The 22,321-nt window shown below is 41.7% G+C and overlaps 1 protein-coding gene across 1 annotated transcript in view; it reads right to left on the bottom strand.

Annotated features, from left to right (window-relative positions):
• Nucleotides 1-1,112: 1,112 nt before the first annotated feature.
• The window catches only part of LOC111220510 (TGF-beta receptor type-1-like), a 67,697-nt gene continuing 46,488 nt past the window's right edge, over nucleotides 1,113-22,321 (bottom strand). The window contains exons 4-9 of the mRNA XM_022743582.1: nucleotides 20,065-20,295; nucleotides 17,711-17,878; nucleotides 16,864-17,020; nucleotides 10,704-10,828; nucleotides 9,358-9,488; nucleotides 1,113-1,666 (exon numbers count right to left, since the gene is read on the bottom strand). Coding sequence (XP_022599303.1) covers nucleotides 1,541-1,666; nucleotides 9,358-9,488; nucleotides 10,704-10,828; nucleotides 16,864-17,020; nucleotides 17,711-17,878; nucleotides 20,065-20,295 — 938 coding nt within the window. The 3' untranslated portion in view covers nucleotides 1,113-1,540. The remainder of the gene's footprint in view (nucleotides 1,667-9,357; nucleotides 9,489-10,703; nucleotides 10,829-16,863; nucleotides 17,021-17,710; nucleotides 17,879-20,064; nucleotides 20,296-22,321) is intronic.

Genomic DNA, 22,321 nt, shown 5'->3' with positions numbered 1-22,321 from the left:
CCCCACAGCAGCCGACATGAGAGGAGTCGGGTTTTTAAAGCACTGGCACTTTCCGGTAACAGCTGGCTTGGAAGGCATGGTGGCAGCTGATTGTTGTTGTTGTTGTTGTTGTTGTTGCTGTTTGTGGTTTAGCAGAGCAGAGTATAGAAAATAGACACATTTATCTACTGTATATTGCATATGTTGCAGCATGTTCGCCAAAAATGAATGAGGTCATCATGTCCAGTTTTAGTTTTGCAAAAAAGATCCCCTGCCACCGAAAAGAAAATTTAAAAAAACAACACAATAAATTAAACTGACCTGTCCGTCTCCCTGACGATATCAGGGGAGACGGGGAAGTACAACAGTAACATATGAAAAACAGGTGCAAAATTGTTGCAGAGATGAGAGATTCTGCTCACTACTCGACTACATGAAGCCAACGTTGGTGTGAAGCCCACAGGGCGGCTCGCACGCTGTCCCATGATCCCCCGGTCCTCGCTTCAGTCCCCAGTGCTGCTGTGACACGACTCGAGAGCGGGGCTGCAAACGACCTCATGGCGCTTTACTTTGTTAAATGATCTTTACTCTGAAATACTGTTGGTTAAGTCGAGGTTTTCGTCCATTCTCTGACATTGAAGAAATCTTGCAGCTGTTCCTATTAAACTGGTGAGTTATTTAGTGTCAGTCAAAACTGAAGCTTCTGGTTTGATCGTTTATTCTTGGCGTCAGGATGTTTCCAAGATTGAATTTTTCTTTTTTATCTTTTAAATTGGCTTGAATTTTTACATCCAAAAATTTAATATTTGTCTTTTTAATTAAGTTACATTCACTGAAGAACATATGTTTGAATATTTTTCTCACTCTCTGAAATCTGATTATTTGATGAGGATGTAAATGAGCGCCGTGCAGCCCCACTGAAGAGCAGCTGAACCCTCTGTAGTAAAGGATGAAACGCTAATATACAGATGAGGAGGTGATGATGAAGATGTGAGGGGGTGAGGGTGAAGCTCCGGCAGCTCAGAGGTCTCCCAGGTGATTCCCAGCTACCTGTCTGGCCTTTAGTTCACCCGGTGAGGTCTGAGCTCACACAGGTTGGGTGGAGTCGGGCGGGGGGGCGGGGGGCTGAGATGGACCAGGTGCCTCTGTGGGTCTTCATGGGATGAATATAGTAAATGAACATGGAGGATAATGAGTGGAGGCATCTTTTAATGCCTCTTTTATCCCCTTCAGAAACAAACACCCCTCATCAGATCCATCCATCCATCCATCCATCGATCCAGCCATCCATGTGTGTGTGTCAGAGCAACGCACACACACTGATGGTTCCTGAGTTTCAGGTGCAGGATTCATCAGTTTGTCAATGAATGAAATGGGGAAAAAAAAAAGAGCACGAGGGGAAAAATATTCTTCACTTCTCTTCAAACCAAAGGGGAGGAGCAACCAATGAGTAATAATGAAGATAATAATGCTGTAATGCTAACGATATGGATGCCAGTCAGAGGTGTGTGGGTGCGTGTGTGTGTGTGTGTGTGTGCGTGTGTGTGTTTGGTAGTTGTGTCTACATCTTGATTCCCTCCTGTTGGCTGAGCTGGGACAGGGTCTTCTTGATTCGGAGAGCGGTGAGTCGGGCGGCGCCGTTGGCGTACCAGCACTCCCTCATGATCTTCGCCATCACCCGCAGGGCCTGCAGGGGAGAGACGGGACCCAAGTTACTACGACTCAATAACATGATGGTCAACAGTTTGTTTTTTTTTTAACTTTATTAACTCACAAAATACAAACAGAAACTAGAACCACCTCCTCGTGGTCGTATCCCTCCGCCACTCAGACTAGTTTCAGATTACATCCCCGTTTATCCAGCGTCACAGAAAATATCGACTATTTGTGTGAAGTCTTGAGTAATGGCTAAAAAGTGTTTCTAAGGTCACACTGACCTTTGACCTCTATCAGCCAAAAACCAATCAGTTCGTCCTTGAGTCCAGGTGAACGTTTTTACCAGATTTGAAGAAATCTCCTCAAAGCGTTTAAAAGGCCAAAATCATGTTTTGTTGGGTCACCGTGACCTTCACCTTTGACCTTTAGCCACCAAAATCTAATCAGTTCATCCTTGAATCCCAGTGAATGTTTGTACCAAATTTGAAGAAGTTCTGTCAAAACGTTACTGAGATATCGTGTCCTCGAGAAAGGGATGGATAGACGAACAACCTGAAAACAAAATGGCTCCGGAGCAGAGGAATAAAAACTAAAGTTAGAACTAATAATAAACCAATCCTAAACCAATGGACCCCTAAAACTATATCAGCCAAAAGTTAATTGTTCATGTGCTTTAACTTTGGTTCTTTTGTTACAACACAAACAAAACCATAACAGCCACAGAAACAGCAGCACTGCGACAGATGTGGACAGATGTGGAGGAGAAACATCTGTGAAAGTTTTTAAAAAGAAGAAGTAAGAAGTTAAGTTTCGATGTAACTTCTCATACGGATGATCAGGACTGGAGTCTTGTGGCTGGAGGAAAGATTTCTGATTCAAAAGATTTTATAGTTTCAATATATGAAACGTTCTTTAACGTCGTGTCCTGACCGTCGGCTCCTGAGGATGATTCTGAAGAAAGGCCCTGAAACAGCAGCTATTCCTCCTCTGTTCTTAGGTTTACGTTATATAAACATTATTTTAATTTAATTATTTCTCAGTTTGATTTTTTTTTTTTCTTTTTTAAAAAAGGAAACTCTTTCCTCTCGTCTCCAACTAGACGTTTAAACAGGCTGTGAAATAAGAGCTGAAGCTTCCAGAGTTTACACTCATCTCTTCACGTCTCCCTCAGTGGGGCTGTAAACAGCATCTGGTATGTATGAGTCCAGTCGTGTGTGTGTGTGTGTGTGTGTGTGTGTGTGTGTGTGTGTGTGTGTGTGTGTGTGTGTGTGTGTGTGTGTCTCTCTCAGTGTCTGACTGGTGAGTTGCATCATCTGTGAAACTTCCTACAGTGCTCATTAAGACAGCCGACACACACTCCAGTCCTCCATTCATCAGGTGGACGAGAGCCAACTGCACACTGCCATAAACAAGCCATCTGAGACACACACACACTCACACACAGACACACACACACACAGACAGAGACAGAGAGACACACAGACACACACACACAGTAAAAAAACAAACCTTATTTATCTCATTCTGTATGTTATGTAACTGCTCTGACAGAGACATGGAGAATATTAGCTCTAGGCTCTTCAAAATTAGACACCTTAACTCCATCCTAACTCAGGCCCGAGACCAATGTTACCATGGTAACAATCAGTGACACCTGTGCTGACCAGCAGCACCCGACAACAAGAAACAGGAAAACATGGCTGATAATTTGTGGTTTGCTAACGTTGTGATGGAGAGAGTGAAGAGAAGGAAAAGAGTTTTTTGAGATGGCAGCCATTTTTATTCTGTTTCCAATCAGATTTTTTATCTTATTTTTTCTCTCTTCAAGTAAAACATCCTTGTAACTGTTGAATTCTTACTAAAGACTGATTTCCCCTTTTATTAATTTATTTTTTTGTCGTTGAGATGGTTTTTGTCAGTAATAGAAGGTTATCCATTTGTTATTCATTTATTTCCTCTCTTTTCTAAATGTAAAACCAGACTTCCTCTCTGTTCTCTCCCGGGGAGAAAGACCTCCTCACACGAGGATCTCTGGGCTGCACAGGGAGCTTGGGCTGGCGAGGGTTGAAGGAGTTCAGGTTGCATGTTTTGCTCATTTTAATATGTGCATGTGCTGTAAAGTTGACACTATACAAATTGCACATTTTGGTAAAGTAATGCTACACTGATGAAGCCACTGTACATTAATATACACTCTGTCCATTTGTGGAAAATCTAGTGAAAAGATCTTTGAGAAAAAGAATTCTTCCTAAAGACAAAGACTTTCTGCTGAAGGGAATATACATACATATATACATATATATGACAGGTCCGCTTTTATCTGCCATTCTCATTTACAGCTGAATGGTGGAGGAACGCTGCCGTTAGAACCAGGAACGACTGAGACACTGAAGGATCTTAATTCTGGGTCTCAAATGGATCCACTTTAGACCGTGAGGAGACTCGTCTGACCACATTTAGTCACAAGGAGCCACACAGGAACATTTCAGCCGTTAGTGCTGATTAGTGTCTGCACACTAAGGAGAGATAATAGCAGAGAGGGAAACGAACAGTGACTCATCGTTTTCGTTTAAGCTGTTCTTTCTTAAAAAATAAATATGAAATTGGACATGAGAGATAATTATCTCTGCATGAGTCTTTCTTGCGCTTCAGTTACAACATCCTGAAGAGTTTCACAGTTCTGTATAAACTACATACTGGCACCTGTGTACATTATTAAAAATAATACGTTTTGACAGAAATATCTGCAGCACCTCTGAAATGATGGAAACTGTTTAATTACTTATTTATTTTATCATCCAACAAGTTGCAGAAGTTGAGAGACAGTTTATTCCTTTGTGTTTCTGTGACAACATTAATTAAAAATACTAACGGACTAATATTACGAGCCGTGGGTGTTGTCTGAACCTTACACAAAAATTTGACACGTTATTCTCAGAGGCCTCGTACTTCGCACGACGTTTCAGTCTGAAAACTCCAGGGAGACGTTTTTTGGAAACGATGACGCAGACGTTCGCTTCCTGATTGGCTCGTATGAGACACAGCATATGTTTTCCACCTCAGACTTGTGTGACTTTCAGTGACGGTTCCACCTCGTCGTCCTCGCTTGGCGTGATTTCTGCAACTTTAAGCAGCTGCGGCGTCGACAGTCTGCTTCCTGTTTCCACCAGCGCCCAGTGTTTGTGAATGATCATGTGATGTGTGTGTTCAGGTGTGTTCGTATGGGCGCAGATAATTTCCGATACGGAGCTACACACGATATTCTGCAACAAAGCACAATAGCTGAAAGTAAAGAAATTAAAAGATTAAAACTAAACTCTGGGTTCTCTAACTTGGTCGAACATTCAGGAGGAGGACGAGTCGAACACCAACAAGATCAATCATCAGCTTTTTCTAATAATTGATCGAGCTGCGTTCACAAACAAACACTGTGTCTGTGGTTTCACCTTACTGAACCTGTTTGTCAGTCTGTGTCATTATCAGTCTGTGGATCATTGCTGTGTGAATGTGAGAGGCGTGTGTGTGCGTGTGTGTTTGTGTGTGTGTGTGTGTTGAGACATTCCTGAGTTCATCTCCAGACCAAACAGTGAAACCAGATCCCAGTTACATAAAGTGAATGAACTGTTCACAGTGTAACAGTCGATGATCTGGGTGAAGATGAACAGTGGAGATAAAACCGGAGGCTTTCACCAGCGGGAAAATACAAACCCAAATCTGATTCATCTTTAAATTTTACTTTAATTAATTTAATACCTTTTTTACAGAGAGGTTCAGATCCTTTGTCCCCACTGCCGTCAGTGTTCATGAGGTGGCTCATGAACTGGACCAATTTATTATTGTTTATCGTTTATTATTAACTATTATTATTATTACTAATGAGCTGCTGGGCACCTGAACTTGTGGTTGTTAGTTTGTGTTTATAATGGAAGGGGGTTGGTCTGAAGTATCTGATAAAATAAGAGAAATTAACTGAAAACGTGGAGCCTGATTGGTGCACGTTGCATAATAAAAAGAAGAGTGAGTGCGATGGGAACAGGTTCTGATGTCAAGTTAAATATCCACAATTAAAAAACAGCAGCAACAGTGTCTCTGTCTTTAGAAAAGGGGGCGGGGCTTGGCGACTGCTTTGTTGTGACATCACAAAGTTCCAGAAGTCCTGACGGCTGGTTTTAAGGCTCAGTTTCTGAATACAGGCTGTGTGCATTTCTCTGTGGACTGAGGCTTTGATACTTTCACAGTATTAATATAGAAGCTAGAGCTGATCTATAATCACACTACACATGGACACAGACCTTTACACTGGAGGAGCTTTGATGTTTCCCAGTAACAGTCAGCAGCTTCATCCTGCTGTTATCGAGGATGACCCTGACGGAGACGTCCTCAGCTGATCGTCAGGATCTGCATCAGGTCTCATCTGGGCCGATTTTAATTTAATCAGTTTCAGCTAAAATAACAAATCAAATCTGGATCCCTTCATTACTGCAGCTCAGCTGTCACTAATCAATGTTAATTCAGTGAGTAATTTGAACTTGACTGTTGTCGGTTTGTCAAAGATAGCTTGTGAGGGAAGAAGCTCCACTCTGTAACAACACTGAACAACCACAAGTATTTATTTAGTTTTAACAAATCCACCAGAGTGAGACGTCACTGTCAGGGTTGGTCCAATTAAACTTTTCATAACATTTAAGATCATAAACTTTGTATTTTGACTTTCACTATTTGGATCAAGATGCTCAAATAAGATTAACGAGTCTCCAGCATTGTGATATCAACGTGTCAAATACATTTAATCCACAGTTAATTAACCCTCCTAATGTGTTGGAAAAGGGTTTACACCTGCAGTGTTTGAATTCATTAACAAACATTAAAAACACTAATTATCGCCCAGTAAAATGTTTTATCTGCTTCAGTAACTTATAATTCATCCATAAATATAACATATTTTTACTCAGTTTGAGTTTTTATTAGACCTTCGACCTCAATTAACTCACAGTGTACAAACAGTTTTTAGTTTAAATTGTAATTAAAGTTATTTCATTGCTCATGATGAAGAGGTCGGACCTGGTCTGGGCAGATACCCAGTGTCAAACGGGCTCCTCAGATCCTGAACCTACCTACACCTCTGTGTTTGACAGCTGATATTTGGCTCCTCTTCACTCTGCATCAGCTGTGACACTGTAACCATGGAAATATAGATAAAATATCTGAATTTATTATCTGAAGCATCCTTTTTATTTGATACCTGAGTAGATCTACAGATGTAGCTCCTGCTTTCACTGAGTTACAGCTATAACTTAAGGTCTGTGAGTTTGACAGCTGTTGATATTTGAAAGCTTTATTCATCATTCTGCTGGATTCATTATATATTATAGATATAATGTTTAAACTAGAGATGGAAGAGCCGTGCTGTCAAAGTAATACAGTTATAAAATATATACATATGCAGTCATGAAACTCTCTACAAAGAAGTACATTGAGAGAAGAAAGGCTAACCCTGAAGAGAGAGAGAGAGAGAGAGAGAGAGAGAGAGAGACAGAGAGAGAGACAGGGAGAGAGAGAGAGAAAGAGAGAGAGAGAATGAGAGAGAGACAGAGAGAGAGAGAAAGAGACAGAGAATGAGAGAGAGACAGGGAGAGAGAGAATGAGAGAGAGAGAGAGAGAGAGAGAGATTGAGAGAGAGAGAATGAGAGAGAGACAGAGAGAGAGACAGGGAGAGAGAGGGAGGGAGAGAGAGAGAATGAGAAAATAGGAAGAGAGTCTAACCTTCATCGGTTTAATTTAAACAAGAGGTGGAGATGCTGCTTTAGAAAGAACCTGAATGGAGAAACTACAGGTGTAAATGGTTAGAAGATGAGCTCTGATGTCATCCTGATCTGCTCCAGTGTTTATATCCAGCAACAGAGTCTGTGTCGGGACAGCAGAGTGTGTGTTAATAAAGAAGTCTGGTCTGGAGATGGACGCCTGTATCGTCTCATCTGACACTCTGACGTGATCAATAAGGTTCAGATTCAGGTCTAAACATTTTCTCCAACACTCATCCAGAGTCAGTTCTAACAGCAGACGACTTTCTGACTTTGAGTCCTCATCAGCTACAAGAACAAGAGAAATTAAAAAGCTCTGACACCAACACATGAAGTGATCCTTCACACAGTGACTGACCTCACTGTGCGCCATAAACAATAATAATCACAATAACACCGGTTCAACACGACTCACAGTGAAGGGATTTCAACTGATGTGCTCATCCTCCATGATCCATTGATTTAAAATATGGACATCGTTGATTACGTTGATCAATATTTAGAACGAATGAACTGAAGTCACAGAAATACAATAGAAATATTTCAAAGGTGTTTGAATCTCAATTCAAAATAAAACGGGACCTAATCCAAACTGATCATTCACATTGAACTGTCTACGTCCTGATCTGCACAGCATGATGTCACAGTGTCTGTGCGCATGTGATTTGTTGCTTAAACAACCTTCAATGAATGTGAAAACCTCATGTTATTGATATGAAAGTAAGAATCCGACAACTACAGAGGTCATTAGTGGCTAATGCTAACCTGTCGGACGCTATCATATCATGTCTGTCACTGGCTTCATCTTCACTGAGAACAACAGAGTCAGTAACAAAATAATAATAGTAATATATTTATAATATAATACATAATATAATAATTTGAAAATACACTGAACTTTATCAAGTATGTTTGTTTTACTATGAAGATCTGAACTGTTACAGTCTTCCTCTACACAGCACATGGTAACATGAGCGTGTGTGTGTGTGTGTGTGTGTGTTTGTGTCTCTCTCTCTCTCTCTCTATAAGACAGGTAAACCTGAAACCAGAAGCTAAAGGAGATACAACACACACACACACTTTCTCCTCCTGCAAGCTGAGTGGTTTCTTCCTCTCTGGGGAGTGTGTGAGAGTGTGTTCCTGTGTTCCTGTGTGTGTGTGTGTGTCACATGATTGATCGGTGTTATTGACAAGGACTCCAGGCCTTTGAGGTTCAGAGTGACTGTCAGGGCTTCTCCTACATAGAGAATTACAAGTAGCCGCCTCCAGCTCTCGACAAACTGACGGGTGTCCTCATGGAAAACGCTGCGGTTGCAGCATCACGCCGATGCTGCGGCGTTGTATCGTAAACAGCACTGAACACCGGAGGGAGGCGATGCCAAAAGTGCCAACGAGGAAGAAAAGAGCCGCAACTTTCCTCGAGGAATTTCCTCCAAAGAGCGTCTGATTTCTCCCACAGCAGGAGCGTCAGGCAGCGGCGCCCTGATATTTCATGGCTGTTAAAACAGGTGAGGAAGTTCAGATGAGACTGAGGTACGGCTCAGTCACGTACCTTTACTGCCTCCAGCTGTTTTCAGAACACCTGTGTCCTCCTTCATCCCTACCTTTACCTCAGTGCCCCCCCTTCAACTGTCCCACGTACCCCTGGGGAGACACGCCCCACAGACTGACAATGTCTGATTTAGTGAAATGCTGCAAGGTCAAACTGACCTTTACCTTTGACCACCAAAATCAAACCGGTTCATCCCTGAGTCCATGTGAATGTTTGTGCCAGATTTGATGAACTTCCGTTAAGGCGTTACTAAGATATATCGTGTCCAGGAGAATGGGACGACACACAGACAGACAACCTGAAAACAACACATCTCTCCCCATAAACACTCGACACCTTTACGCAGTGAGTTCGAGTCCTCTGTCCTACCTCACAGCTCTGCCAGCGGTTGGGAATGTTGGGCCGAAGCTTCTGCTCACAGACCACCTTCCTCATCTCCTCCACTGATGGATCTGACTGAACCAGGTCGTAGTAGGGCAGCTGGTAGTCCTCATGGATGCCTGCCAGAAAATAAATGTGGTTAATATTCTGATTTACCTGAGATGTAGAACCTCTTCACTTACAAGAGGGAACTGTTCTTCATCCCTTAAATGTGGCATCCCTCAAGGTTCAATTTTAGGCCCCCTTTTAATCTCACTAATCAGGCTTCCTTTTGGATCCGTTTCAGAAATATAATATTCTGTATCGCCGTTATTCTGACGACAGTTTTATCTACAACTTACACTTGACAGTGCCGACTTGTAGAAGAACCTTTTTATTGTTCTAAATAGTGAGAAACTTTGAACAAATACATCAAAACAAAACTGAAGTATTTCTATTCGACCCTCCTCACTCCGTCATTTGCCTTGAACGCTGTGTTTGGTCCTTTATCTACAAAGTCAGAGTGTGTTTAAAAATCCTCTTGGACATTTCTCTGAATTTTAACAAGTCAGTTCTGTTGTGAAGAGCAGCTATTACCAGCTCAGAAATGTGGACAAATTAAAGCCGTTTTCTCAGAAGGACCCGTCAACAACATCCAGGCTTTTGTCAGCTCTTGGTTGGATTACTGTAATTCCCTCGATCCATTCCTTCAACCCTTTTCAATTACAATTGTTCAAAATGCAGCTGTAAGACTTTGGGTACAAAAAAAGAAAAAAAAGACAACAAATCACTCCTGTCCTGGCAAACTTGCATAAGATACCAGTAAAATACAGATTTTAAATCTTAATATTTGTTTATAAAGTTCTTAATGGCTTAGCTCCACAATTCACAACGTTTTCTGCAGTTTCACTCAAGCTCTGGAACAATAATAATAATAAACTTAATTTACAGAAGCTCAAAGTGCTTTACAATAAAAACTAATCAATTAGTAAAATAAAATTAGGGTGAATAGAAGGACAATGAAAATAGACAGTAGATGATAAAAATATGTAAATGAAAATAAAATCGATTGTATCGATTTTGTTTTTATCCTTGTATTATTTACACCTTTACTCGTATTGATTATCCATCTGCAGCGATCGCAGAGCACTTTGGGTGATTTTTAAATGTGCTCTATAAAATAAATTGACTTGATGTGGTTTCTCCATCTATGCAAATACTGGTCTGAATATTTCCATAATTGATTCAGAACCTCTCTTGCTCCATTCATCTATCACTCCCTCCATTAATCTGTCAACCTCCCAATCATTCCCTCAATCACTCAATGACCCACCCCCTCCTCATTTGATCCTCACCTCCCATGGAGCAGCGGCTGGCGATCTCCCAGAAGACCAATCCCATGGCGTAGATGTCAGCTCGCTTGAAAGACTCAAAGTGTTTCATGTTTATGGAGTCGTCCAGGACCTCTGGAGCCATATACCTGAGCAGAAACACGAAGGCTCGTTACCAAACTGTTGAGACATTTAAGCTGCTACTGTTGAGAGGATGATCTGAAACACACTGGAAATGATTGGAAAAACAATAGAGAGAGGAAAGTGCAAAGAGCAGAACAAGCATCCTGCGACACATTGGCATTTTCCTCTTCTTGAACTGTGCTCTGACTGTTTGGTATTTCATGTCCACAGCTGCGTGCACAGGTGGGAGTCAGAGCAAAGCAACATGATGGCGACAGAAATAAATTGCGTCTTAGCCTTGACTGAGAGAAAGGTCGTGCTCCCCTCCCTGTGCCTCCAAAACACTTGCTAGGTGTGTCACAAGAAGCTATGGAGGCCACAGGAGGAACAATGGAAACACTTTACTTTAAATCTCCCTATTTAGCTTTAAAAAGCAGTATATAAATCAAATTATATAGTTATCATACATTATAATATAGCTGTTAGAAGATATAAGTATATTTTAAATATCTATTGATACTCAGCAGATATAACTTCTACTGTGAGGACTGCCTCCACATATTGGTGCCCACATGAGGAATTAAAGCTGTTGACAATTACATTATAATAAATAATATCTGTATTAAACTACATTAGTCTGTTATAAAAAAAAATATATATATATATATATATATATAAATGTTAAATAGGGAGCGGAACAGCAAACAACATGATTTTGTTCATCTAACTGCATCTTTAAATCTTTCCTTCTACCTATTTAGCTTTAAAAAGCAGTATATAAATCAAATTATTATATAGTTATCATACATTATAATATAGCTGTAAGCAGATATAAGTATATTTAAAATATCTATGATACTCAGCAGATATAACTTCTACTGTGAGGACTGCCTCCACATATTGGTGCCCACATGAGGAATTAAAGCTGTTGACAATTACATTATAATAAATAATATCTGTATTAAACTACATTAGTCTGTTATAAAAAAAAATATATATATATATATATATATATAAATGTTAAATAGGGAGCGGAACAGCAAACAACATGATTTTGTTCATCTAACTGCATCTTTAAATCTTTCCTTCTAACATGAGTTATGATGTGAAAAAGGTCCGAAACAAAAACATGAATTACACAACCGCCGACTGATCAACAATAGATCTGCCCCCCCCCCCCGACACCAATAACCACAGTAATGACTGCAGCAGTTTGATGGAGGCGATTGGATTCCTTTTCATCGTTTCCTCGGTGGCTTCAAAGTAAAGATCAGTTTATCGGTTATAGTCTGATTTATTCACCTCCTCTGTCTGAGATGTCACTTTCCTAATGTTGTTTTCAGTTTCATCATCATTTCTTTATGCTAGGTGTGAACTCTTAGACGGGTTATTCCCATTATAGATATGTCAAAACAACATCCATGATTAATGAGCTACAGATTCATTAAACTGTCACCGTTTGATGGTTAATTCATTTGCTTGCTGAAGTTTATAACCGTGTGCTGAAACTCCTGTCAACTAGGCTTGGTACTCAATAACATCAAATATTGTGATATTTTTCATTATATCAATTTATTTTTTAAGGTTTTACAGTCTGAGCTGCTGCCGAGTCAGACCCTGTTTTCACTGATGAACCTCGACATGTGACAAATAAAACTTTGAACTGCTGTTTAGTGGCAACATCAGTTATACCTGAAACATTAAGTACAATAATACAAATATATCTTATAAAAAATACCTGAAAAATAAAATAATAAAATCTATTATTAAAAAACACATCTGAAACATAAAATACAATATTATTATATTATTAAAGAAAGAAACCCAGGCCAATAATATCATATACCTCATATTGAGACATAAGATTTTGGACACGTACTGTCGACTTCATTGAGCTACATTTTCCTGCTGAACAATGCGAAGTATAAAACATTTAATCTTTATTATCACATTGTTCATACCGGCCATTAAGTGACACCTTCCTAATGGGCTTCCAGTAAAAGTGATGAGGGATAAAATCTAAACGTCTGTGTACAAAGATATTTATAAAAGTATATCTAAAGCTTTTATGAGTGAGACAAACCAAGTGGAAATCAGTTTATTACCATCCTGCTGCTGCAGCTCAACAGGGGAACAAAGAGAGGGAATTTTATATTAAAAGACCAACTTTGGAAGATATTCACTTGACTCGTCTCACACAGACTACTGAAGCATCATATCAGCTTCAGATAAAAACGCTGAAGGGACAGTATGAAGGGATATTTGTTTGGTGTGGTATGAACAGGAGGGATGATGACAGCCAACTAAAACTGTTTAAATGTTAATATGTTCGTACCTGACTGTTTTAAGACAGGAATAATTGAAGGAAATGAGCAGGACTTAATAGAGCTGATTAGTGTGAATTTAAAATGTTCATCAACACATTTTGATTGGTGTTATTAAAATATGCATCAATCTATAAATTAGTGAGTAACTTGTAGATCAATCTGTCAGAATAAAGCCTTCAGTTCATTAAGTCCGTCTGGAGGCGGCAGAACTGATCTGATAACGACTCTACAGCCACGTCGCGGTTAAAACCCGTGACACACTGTGACCTGCTGCGACCCGCTGTGATTTAATCTGTGCTGGACAAGAATCACAAAAACCTCACATTACTGACCGTGTCAAACCGGCTGATGAGATTCAATCACACCGCTCACACTGAAATCTGATAATCAATGAAAACAAACCTGATGTGCACACAGTCTCAGCCACACACTCCTAACAGCGTAATCCAATAACTTTATCAGAGAACCGAGAATTAACTGAATTCTTCAAGTGATCTGTGAACAGATAATGAATGGACGGCCTTCGTTAGCAAACTGCCGGTGCTTCAGATGAATCAAGAGAGGAAAACATCAAACTGAAAACAAGAGAGCTTCATTAAAGAAGTTTAGACGAAAAGGGAGAAGCAAGTTAATCAAATGTAAAAAGAAAGAAATCTTTATCTGTGTGCATGTTCAAGCACAACCCACACAGGGAGCGTTTCAATCTGTACAAGAGGCTTTTATCAAGATGTGTCTGAATAAAATCAGGTATAAACCTCATCAAGTCGAACTTTATTCTTTCAGACAAACACAGAGAATCTCGAATCTCTTTGGTTGCTCTGGTTTTTAAATCACTAACAGTTCACGTGTGAACTGTTACCGCCACGTCTCTTCACCGACACCTGATAAAGAGTCATCGTTGAATCAGTGACTGAATGAGAACAAGATGAACCATTTCACACTGAAGTCACTTCCACATGTTTAGCTTGAACATAAAAGAAAGATATGATAAATGTCCCCCACTCTCTCTTTCCTGTGTCTCTATCAAATAAAGGCAGAAAATAAATAGATAAAAAACAAATTAATAAAACAGATGCTTTGTGGATAGTTTCCAGAATCAGCAGCTGGATTCAAAAAGGTCGTTTTCATCCGTTTTAGTTCCACACAACAAAGAATTGGCAACACTCAGACAGGAAGTGAACTCAGACTCTTGTTTTCAAGTCGTCTTCATCCAGTTTGACTGAAAGAAGCGAAACTGGCAGAAACGCACTGTGAAAGCACCTTAACACAAGGTGTGAGGACTAACTGGCTCAATATGAGCAACGCTTCTGAGCAACATCATCATTTCAAGCCAACGTGGAGTAGACGTCCTCAAAGGCGCCCTGCACTCAAAAATGTGTTTTTCTTCTTTTTACTTCATGATGTTTGATCTTCACTGAGCTGAATTATTTATTTCATATTATATATTATATTTACTGTGTGTTTTTCCACATTCATGTTCAGAGAGGGGAAAGTTTCTCTGCTCACCTTAAAGTTTAACACGTTTATGTTTGAGCAGGATCTATATGAACCAGTTGTGGTTAAAGAAGAAACTTTGAGTGAAGCACGTCAAACGTCGTGTCCAGACGTTAAACTTCTGAATGAAAAATATTTGCTTTTTCACAGATTGTGAATTGTAGCAGGATCAGGGAGAGATGTAAATAAACTGATGTGTTTTTAACACGGTGATGAACTTTTCTCCTCGTCTAATGATGTAAGACTTTTTTTAACCATCAATCCCCTGCACGGCAACAAGTGATGCTTTTTATGTTGCATCCAACTTATCACACTCATGAACACTGGCCGGATGTCATCAAACGCACCACGAGTCTCTGCAGTGATGACACTACAAGTGAAACTGAACACTTCCTGTTGTGTCGGAGGTTTCATGTGATTTTCTTTTAACCGACTCGGTCTTAATCCTCCGCTCCATGATCTGGTCTGTTGTCCATGTTTGATAGTTACCAGGCTGATAACTGGTGATATTTAGCTCAAGGCTAACAGTTAGCTTCATCCACATTTCCTTTCAAATGTCGTGCTGATCGTTTCTGACGTAAATCTTAAAACATAAACTGTGAACTGTCGTAGCAACGCGAGGAGGCGGAGTCACACAGCGATCGGTTACAGTGACGTCCAACAACCAAATAATAATGTTTGAATTTACATAGGAGTTGATTTAATATTGAAACAACAACACATACACACTGTCCACCAACAGGCTCAGTGGTCACTCACAGTTAAAACGTGATATTTGAACTCATTTTTGATCAGATGTCGAGGTCTTTCCCCTGTAAAAACGCCTTGAGATTCATAAATAAAACTGAATTGAATCGATCAACAACTCTGCCACAGATAGATCACATCCCACCTGACCAATACTGCTCTGATTAACCTTTTCTAATTCACACCGTCCTCCGCTCAGGTGTGTGCTCACTGCGCTCCCTGGTACTTGGCTGGAAGTTTGGCATTGTGATAGAAAGTTAAATAAACTCTGGTGGAATCAGATCATCAGTATGTAACGTGGGTTTCAGCCAAGGCCGTAGCTTCTGTCTCCACTGACCCGAGGCTTAATGAATCATTTAGAGCCGCTGAAACACACCCGCAGCATCAAACCACCGGCAGAGCGCCGCGGACGAGAGGAGGAGGCAGGAGGAAGAAATAAACAAGACAAAAAAAAGAAGAGGAGAGAAAAACATTCCAGGACCAAAGCTGTGCTGGTATCACTGTGGGAGGGAGGAAGAGGAAGACGGTGGGAGAGAGAGAGCGCCGCCGTGGCCTCAGTGCACCGCTGCCTTTCCTACCCTGCAGCGAGAAACGTCTACATAATGGAACAAGAGACGTGTGGACACAGAAACACAGGGAGAGAGAGAGAGGCTCCAGTCTGGAGAGTTAGAAGTGGAGGAAGTCATGAATAATTGTGTGTGTGGTTACTGCAACACTAACTTTTTATAAGCTTTGAATAAGAGACTTTTCAAAGGCAGTAATTTGACTTGTATTTAAATGTGATTTTGTTGCTGCACCACACTCAAACTCTCACTCCGCAGTTCTGGAAAAAACAAAAAAAATAACTAAAACAGAACATTTAAAAATATACGGGAACTTTGCTGGAGCATCAATAAAATAATGAAATAGACCTTAAAGACTATAAAGAGCAGGTTGGTGGTAAAAGGTTTAAAGCAGCGAGTGTTTCTGTGCTTTTTTAACGTCCTTGAGCTGCACATGAAGAAAGCAGGAAAGACTCGAGGCCTCTTAGTGGACGAGTGTCTGGCAAATCAGCAGAGGAGTCATTTCAAGGTCCATGACGTCCTGAGGTCCCGAGAGACCCGGGTCATCAGCGCAAACACACAGCGCCACGTCTGATAGGCTGAGCACCAGCGTGACCCGTTTCTACCCAAAACTGACAAGATTACTGATCTGAACTTGAATCCAGTAAACTTGAGCGGAAATAGAAACAGAGTCTCCGCCTGAAGATTAAATAGTCGCTGACACACTATCCACCTGACTTCCTTATTTACAGCCCCAATCCACAGATTTACTCTCCCTCTCTGAGTCAACAACGCACCAGCTGCCTGCACGGAGAAGCAGCGGCGACTCCACCTGAGAAGAGGATTTCAGTTTCCTCCCGACAGAATCGGTGAATACAGAACAAGATGTAGAGGAGAATAACTGATAAGAACCTGTTTGGATTCTTAAAAAAAAGAAGAAGATGAGACTACCTTTTGGTTCCCACTCTGTGGTTCGGAGCGATGTCGATGGTGTCGGTGGCAGAGTCGTGGCGGACGGCTAGACCCAGGTCCGCGATGCAGCAGGTCCCGTTCTTCTTCACCAGGATGTTCTTTGACTTCAGGTCTCTGTGGGCGATAGCCGGCTTACCTGGAGACACAGAGACACTCAGGTGTTCAACGTGGCTGCAAACTGCTGAAACTTCACGTGAATCATTTCAACTGTGTTCTGAATTTTCTTGGTTGCAGTTTCACTTCTTTGATATTAGACGTAGAGCCAGCTGGAACAGGAAGCTTGAAATGGTTTCGTGCGAGTGACGTCTGGAGGAGACCGACGTTTACTGCGACAGGAAGCATCAGCTCAGACTCTGACTCTTATTTCCCTCCAGACGCTCTCCCCTCTGCACGTTCACTCAGCTCAGAACAGCTTCACTCAGGCCGACGGATTCCCGACTCTAGGGGACTTGACCGATCATGAACAGGCCACATTCAAAAGATCAGTTTATTTAAATGTGATTGGTTGGTCTGACCGTATAAAAACTGGATACAGTGAGGAGAGCAGTTACTTCTCTATCACTACTCTCTGGTCACCAGCCTGCTGTTCTTCACTCCGGTTTCAGTTTCAGTTAATCCATGAGATCTGATCTCTAGAGCTAGACCTGATAGATTTACTTTTGGGATTATTCACTGTCGACTTCTAGATTTAGCTCGTTAGCTGCGTGTGTATCACTCTCCATTCTTTGATTCAAAATCCATAAGAAAATCTGAGATACCGAACTATTAACTGTGAAAATAAAAAGGACACGTGCGCCCGGGACGAGTACGAATGTGTGCGACTCACCTTGTGTTCCCACGATCTCCATGTGCAGGTGAGCGAGGCCGCTGGCCGTGGACAGGGACAGTTTGATCATTCCCTCCACGGTGACGGTGTAGCGGTTCAGGTAGTCGAACAGGGAGCCGTGTTCGTGGTAGTCCGACACCAGCCACAGCTGAGTCCACGTCCCGTTATCTACGCACAGAGAGGAAGATGAAGAGTTAAAGACAGATTCCTAACTCATCACTGGACCTTTACTTTCTCAAATGTTCGGTGTTTTCAGACTCGTGTTTTGACACTTTTTGTTTTATTTAATGTTTAAATCCCATTCATGCTGTGAAGCTTCGTTATAATGGGAGTGAATGAGAGAAACCTTCAGACCCACTCATCTCCAAACCTCTTCCTAATCAGAGCAGCTGTCACCGACATAAAGTCACCTGTGATGTTGGCAGAGGAAAGTTAAATCCTCCCACTCAAACTCACTTCTTCTTTTTACCCACAAAGATTCAACCTTCAGTCCATCACAGATGAACGGGGAAGAATAAAACACAGACTTCTGTGAGAATGACAATGACAAAGGTCAGGTCAAGAGTTTGACCTTTACTTTTAAAAACAGTGGATAGTTTCTTCATTAATACTGTGACAGCTGTGGATTTCTTTTAAAGATGACCTGTAGAGGTGAGGTGTGGTGTGGTTGACCTTACACTAAGCGTCCATGTTTGTTTTCCAGCTCATGTGCAGTTGGTACCGTTGGGACTAGGGACTTTAAGCAGCGACGGTCAAAGGGACGCTACGGAAATCAAAGATCACTAAGCAGCATTTAACTCTAACAACAGCTACTTCACCACTTCAGGAAACAGAGCTCGCTCTGAACGCTGCTGCAACTCGTCTCTTAAAACGAGCGGAGAGCTCTTGATATTTGCTTTAGAGACGAGTGAATATCAGATGAGGAGTTTCCATAAATCCGTCTGTGACTTCAGCACCACGGACAGCGCCATGGTTTTCGACACAGAATCTACATCCCCGCAAGATCCTCACATACGCTCTCTGATGGCGACACCAGCAGACCCTTGTGTACTCGCAGATAAGGAGGGTACAACACTGACTTAAGATCCACAGAGCTACCAATACTTACAGTCGTCACCGTGGCTGTACGTACTCAGGTCAGTCAATGAGGCGGCTGTGACTCTCTCAGCCGGTGGTTTACAGCTGGGTTCATAAGGAGGCCGACCTCATACAGTCAAGTGAGGCGGCTCTGTGCTTTGGTTCAATCAGCTTCTTTTACAAAAAACACCATTTGACAAAGATTTGACCCACAGTAGGAGTGTTTCCATGAACCTGCTTAATGCACAACTTGATTTAAAAACAAGTCATGGAAACGTAAACCCTCACATGAGGTGGTTTTTCACATTCAGGTCGTGGCGCCTGAAGCATCAGACAGAGCCGACGCTGGAAATCTGTCGTCAGAGGATGCTCTCCATCTAGTCCAGCTCTTTGAATCTGCTGCCGACTTCAGCCGACAGTTTGTCCGATTGGACATCGTAGCGCTCTGGCTGTAAAACCTCCTGGTCGCCAAATGTGACCTTTGTGTCTTTTGGCAAATGCTCAAGTCTCTTCTTCTGTCTCTTCACAGAGCTCAACATATGTGACAGGCCTCTCTCTCTCCACTGCAGGTGACAGCTGAGCGTGTTCGGTGTCACCGTGACGTCCAGCAGCGATGCGTCGTCCCAGCTCTGGGACGTTTCAGGACCTCCTGGCGTTTGCATGGAGAAGTCTCTGTCTCCACCTCCTCGAGGAGATATTCAAACAGCTGGTGCTGGAGCTCGTGTGCACAGATGGAGTTAAGCATCATCTACCAGGACATGTTGATGTATCACACAGTGGGCATTTGCAAAAGCAGGAAAGTCGGGGTCATTACGACACAGATGAACCATCCAGTAAACAGACTGATCATGCCCCCCCCCCCCCTTTTTTTTGATCAGCTAATGATTAACTCTTTCTCCCGTCTTGTTTTCTTTGGAGCAGAGAACCTGAGGAGTCACGGCGTCTGAAATCACTTTGAGCTGTTAAACTGTGGTGAAGTCTGGTCTTCACAGCGAGCCGTTACTCCCCCGTACTGTCTGCCAACCCGTCTATTCACAGCCGTTACTCGTCTGCACCGATCTCACCTTTAGCTGAGCTGCTTTTCTGCTCTGACAGCTCAAGGTTCACATGCAATTAAATCAGCCCACACTGTCATTTACAGAGGAGAAGGATGACGAGGCTCTGATTTTCACAGTTCAGATTCTGAGACTTTGATGATTTATATTCTATTCTTCTTCGCTGGATTCGGGGTGCATGGTCTGATCTGGATCAGCCTCCGACCTCCAGAGGTTTCTCACCTTTGTTATCAGCAGCGATGAAGCCCAGGATGTTCTCGTGTCTCAGCATCACAGTCTGGTAGATCTCAGCCTCGCGGAACCAGGAGCGCTCCTCGCGGGAGGAGAAGATCTTCACGGCCACCTCCTCGCCGCGCCACTTGCCCCGCCACACCTCTCCAAAACGCCCCTTACCAATGCTCTCCTGGAGGATGATGGTCCTGGCGATGGTCCTCTGGACCAGCAGTGGTAGACCTGGAGAGAAAACGACATGATGATGAGGAACACGTTTGCTTAAGGAATATAAACAAGGAAGGTGGAGGAGGAGGAGGAAGACCAAGGACTTGTGAAGGGGCAGAAGACTCGATGTCAAAACCTCCAAACCTCAGTTAATAAACCTGAATCTACTATCCTGTGTCCTTGTGTCTGTTGTTGTGTGTTGCACTGTTTTTTACTGTTGTGCACTGATCAGAGTCGCTCTGATCTGAAACTGTACTCTAAACTTAACTCTAAAACACAGGACGTCATGGCGTCACGGTTCCTAAATAATCTAAAACCTAATGCGGTGTTTCTGTTCTGCAGCAGGGAGAATGTGAAGGGAGAAGGCGGCGGGAACATCATCCGAAGCTGATTTAAGAAATTGATCAAAATGAAACTGGAATTTTCTTCCCACAGTCATATACTGTATGTTTGAGCGCTCTGATTTTTTTCATATCACACAACCTGTGTCGGCTAATTCAGGTCTGTCAAACAAGTAACAGAATACTTCCTGTCAGAACCTTTCAGAATTAGAGCTCATAATTGCTTGATATAAAAAGCATTACCGCAAAGAACATAAAAGAAACAAAAGAAATGTTCTCATGCTTTTATTTTGTAGGCAGAATCCTGTGTGTAACTGCTGCTGAGATCTGAGCACCAGGTGCTGTTCACTGACCACAGTGACGTGTCCGTCATTCACACTCATTGATAACAGTATGATGATCACCTTCAGGTGGGGGTGGGGGGTTCTCTGAACATTATTACTAAATGTGGGACTGTCAGTCTGAGACCAAAATAATCTGAAGGACCAGTTTTGGCCGCCAGTTGCCGACCACCGATATAAACCACAAGCTTTCAATCACTTGATCTTTCCAAACTCCAGCTCAAAACTCTCTACAAACTGACAGTACATTTAATTTACTTTTTTTTTTACATTTCCAAAGTTACTGATGTGAGATTCTGCAGAAACTATGGGAAACAGGTTTTTTTTCACCTCACTGGTTTAGCTAACTGCTGATGAGGAAACGGAAATGGAAGAGGGATGAAAATCCTCCTCCAGTTTCAACAGGCAACACACACACACACACACACACACACACACACACACACACACACACACACACACACAGTTGCATATTGTACAATATGGTGTAAATAGCTACAAAGACTGAATCCAAGTCCTTCCTTGGCAGTGTGTCGGAGGTGCCAGTCTGCACAGAGAGGTGCTAATTTATGGGTAGCATAAAGAAGAGCTTTTGCCAGTACAGTGTGTGTGTGTGTGTGTGTGTGTGTGTGTGTGTGTGTGTGTGTGTGTGTGTGTGTGTGTGTATAGCCTGAATCTGGGCCAGCCAGTCATTATACACACTTCTACTTTAAGATGTGTACAGCTGCAGCGACTTGTGCGCCCGCACACACACACACACTAAGACTTAAAATACAGACAGATATTCACAGAAACAGGATCACACACAGTAACAACTGTAACTCAGAGGAGCCTCTATAAACCCTGAGTTATGACCACGGTTAAAATATGATACACTTTTTTAAAGATCCACATAAATAAACTTTTAACTGTTGTTGAGGTTCTACTGGACAATAAAATGGAATATCTTGATATATGATGTTTTTGTTTTCAGCTTTCTGGCAAAACCCTCAGAAACATTCAGTGGCCGTTTCTTTTTCATATTATGATAAATATCACATGTGGTGGAAGATATCAGGATATTTGGTATTATAGAATATCGACCTAAGAAGACGAGGTACAACTAGTTTTTGTGAAGATAAAAATGATAAACATCAAAACAGATTCTTGTGTAAACTGAATGTAAACAATGATAAGATTCTTGGTCATTTTTCAGCTTCTGAATCTTCTAATCAATAGTTATTATTTTGCAGTGGTGCGGAGGTCTGTACCTGGCTTTGTGCTAAGGTGAGGTACGACTTCTGTGACACCTTGACTAAGAGTTACCTTCTCATAAGCTCCTGGACTCTCACAAATATCAACAGATCCTTAACTAATTCC

This window comes from Seriola dumerili, unplaced genomic scaffold, assembly GCF_002260705.1.
Source record: "Seriola dumerili isolate Sdu_G_001 unplaced genomic scaffold, Sdu_1.0 BDQW01000069.1, whole genome shotgun sequence".
Lineage (NCBI taxonomy): Eukaryota > Metazoa > Chordata > Actinopteri > Carangiformes > Carangidae > Seriola > Seriola dumerili.
Note: the sequence above shows the minus strand (reverse complement) of the source record. Positions and strands in the feature narration are given on the sequence as shown.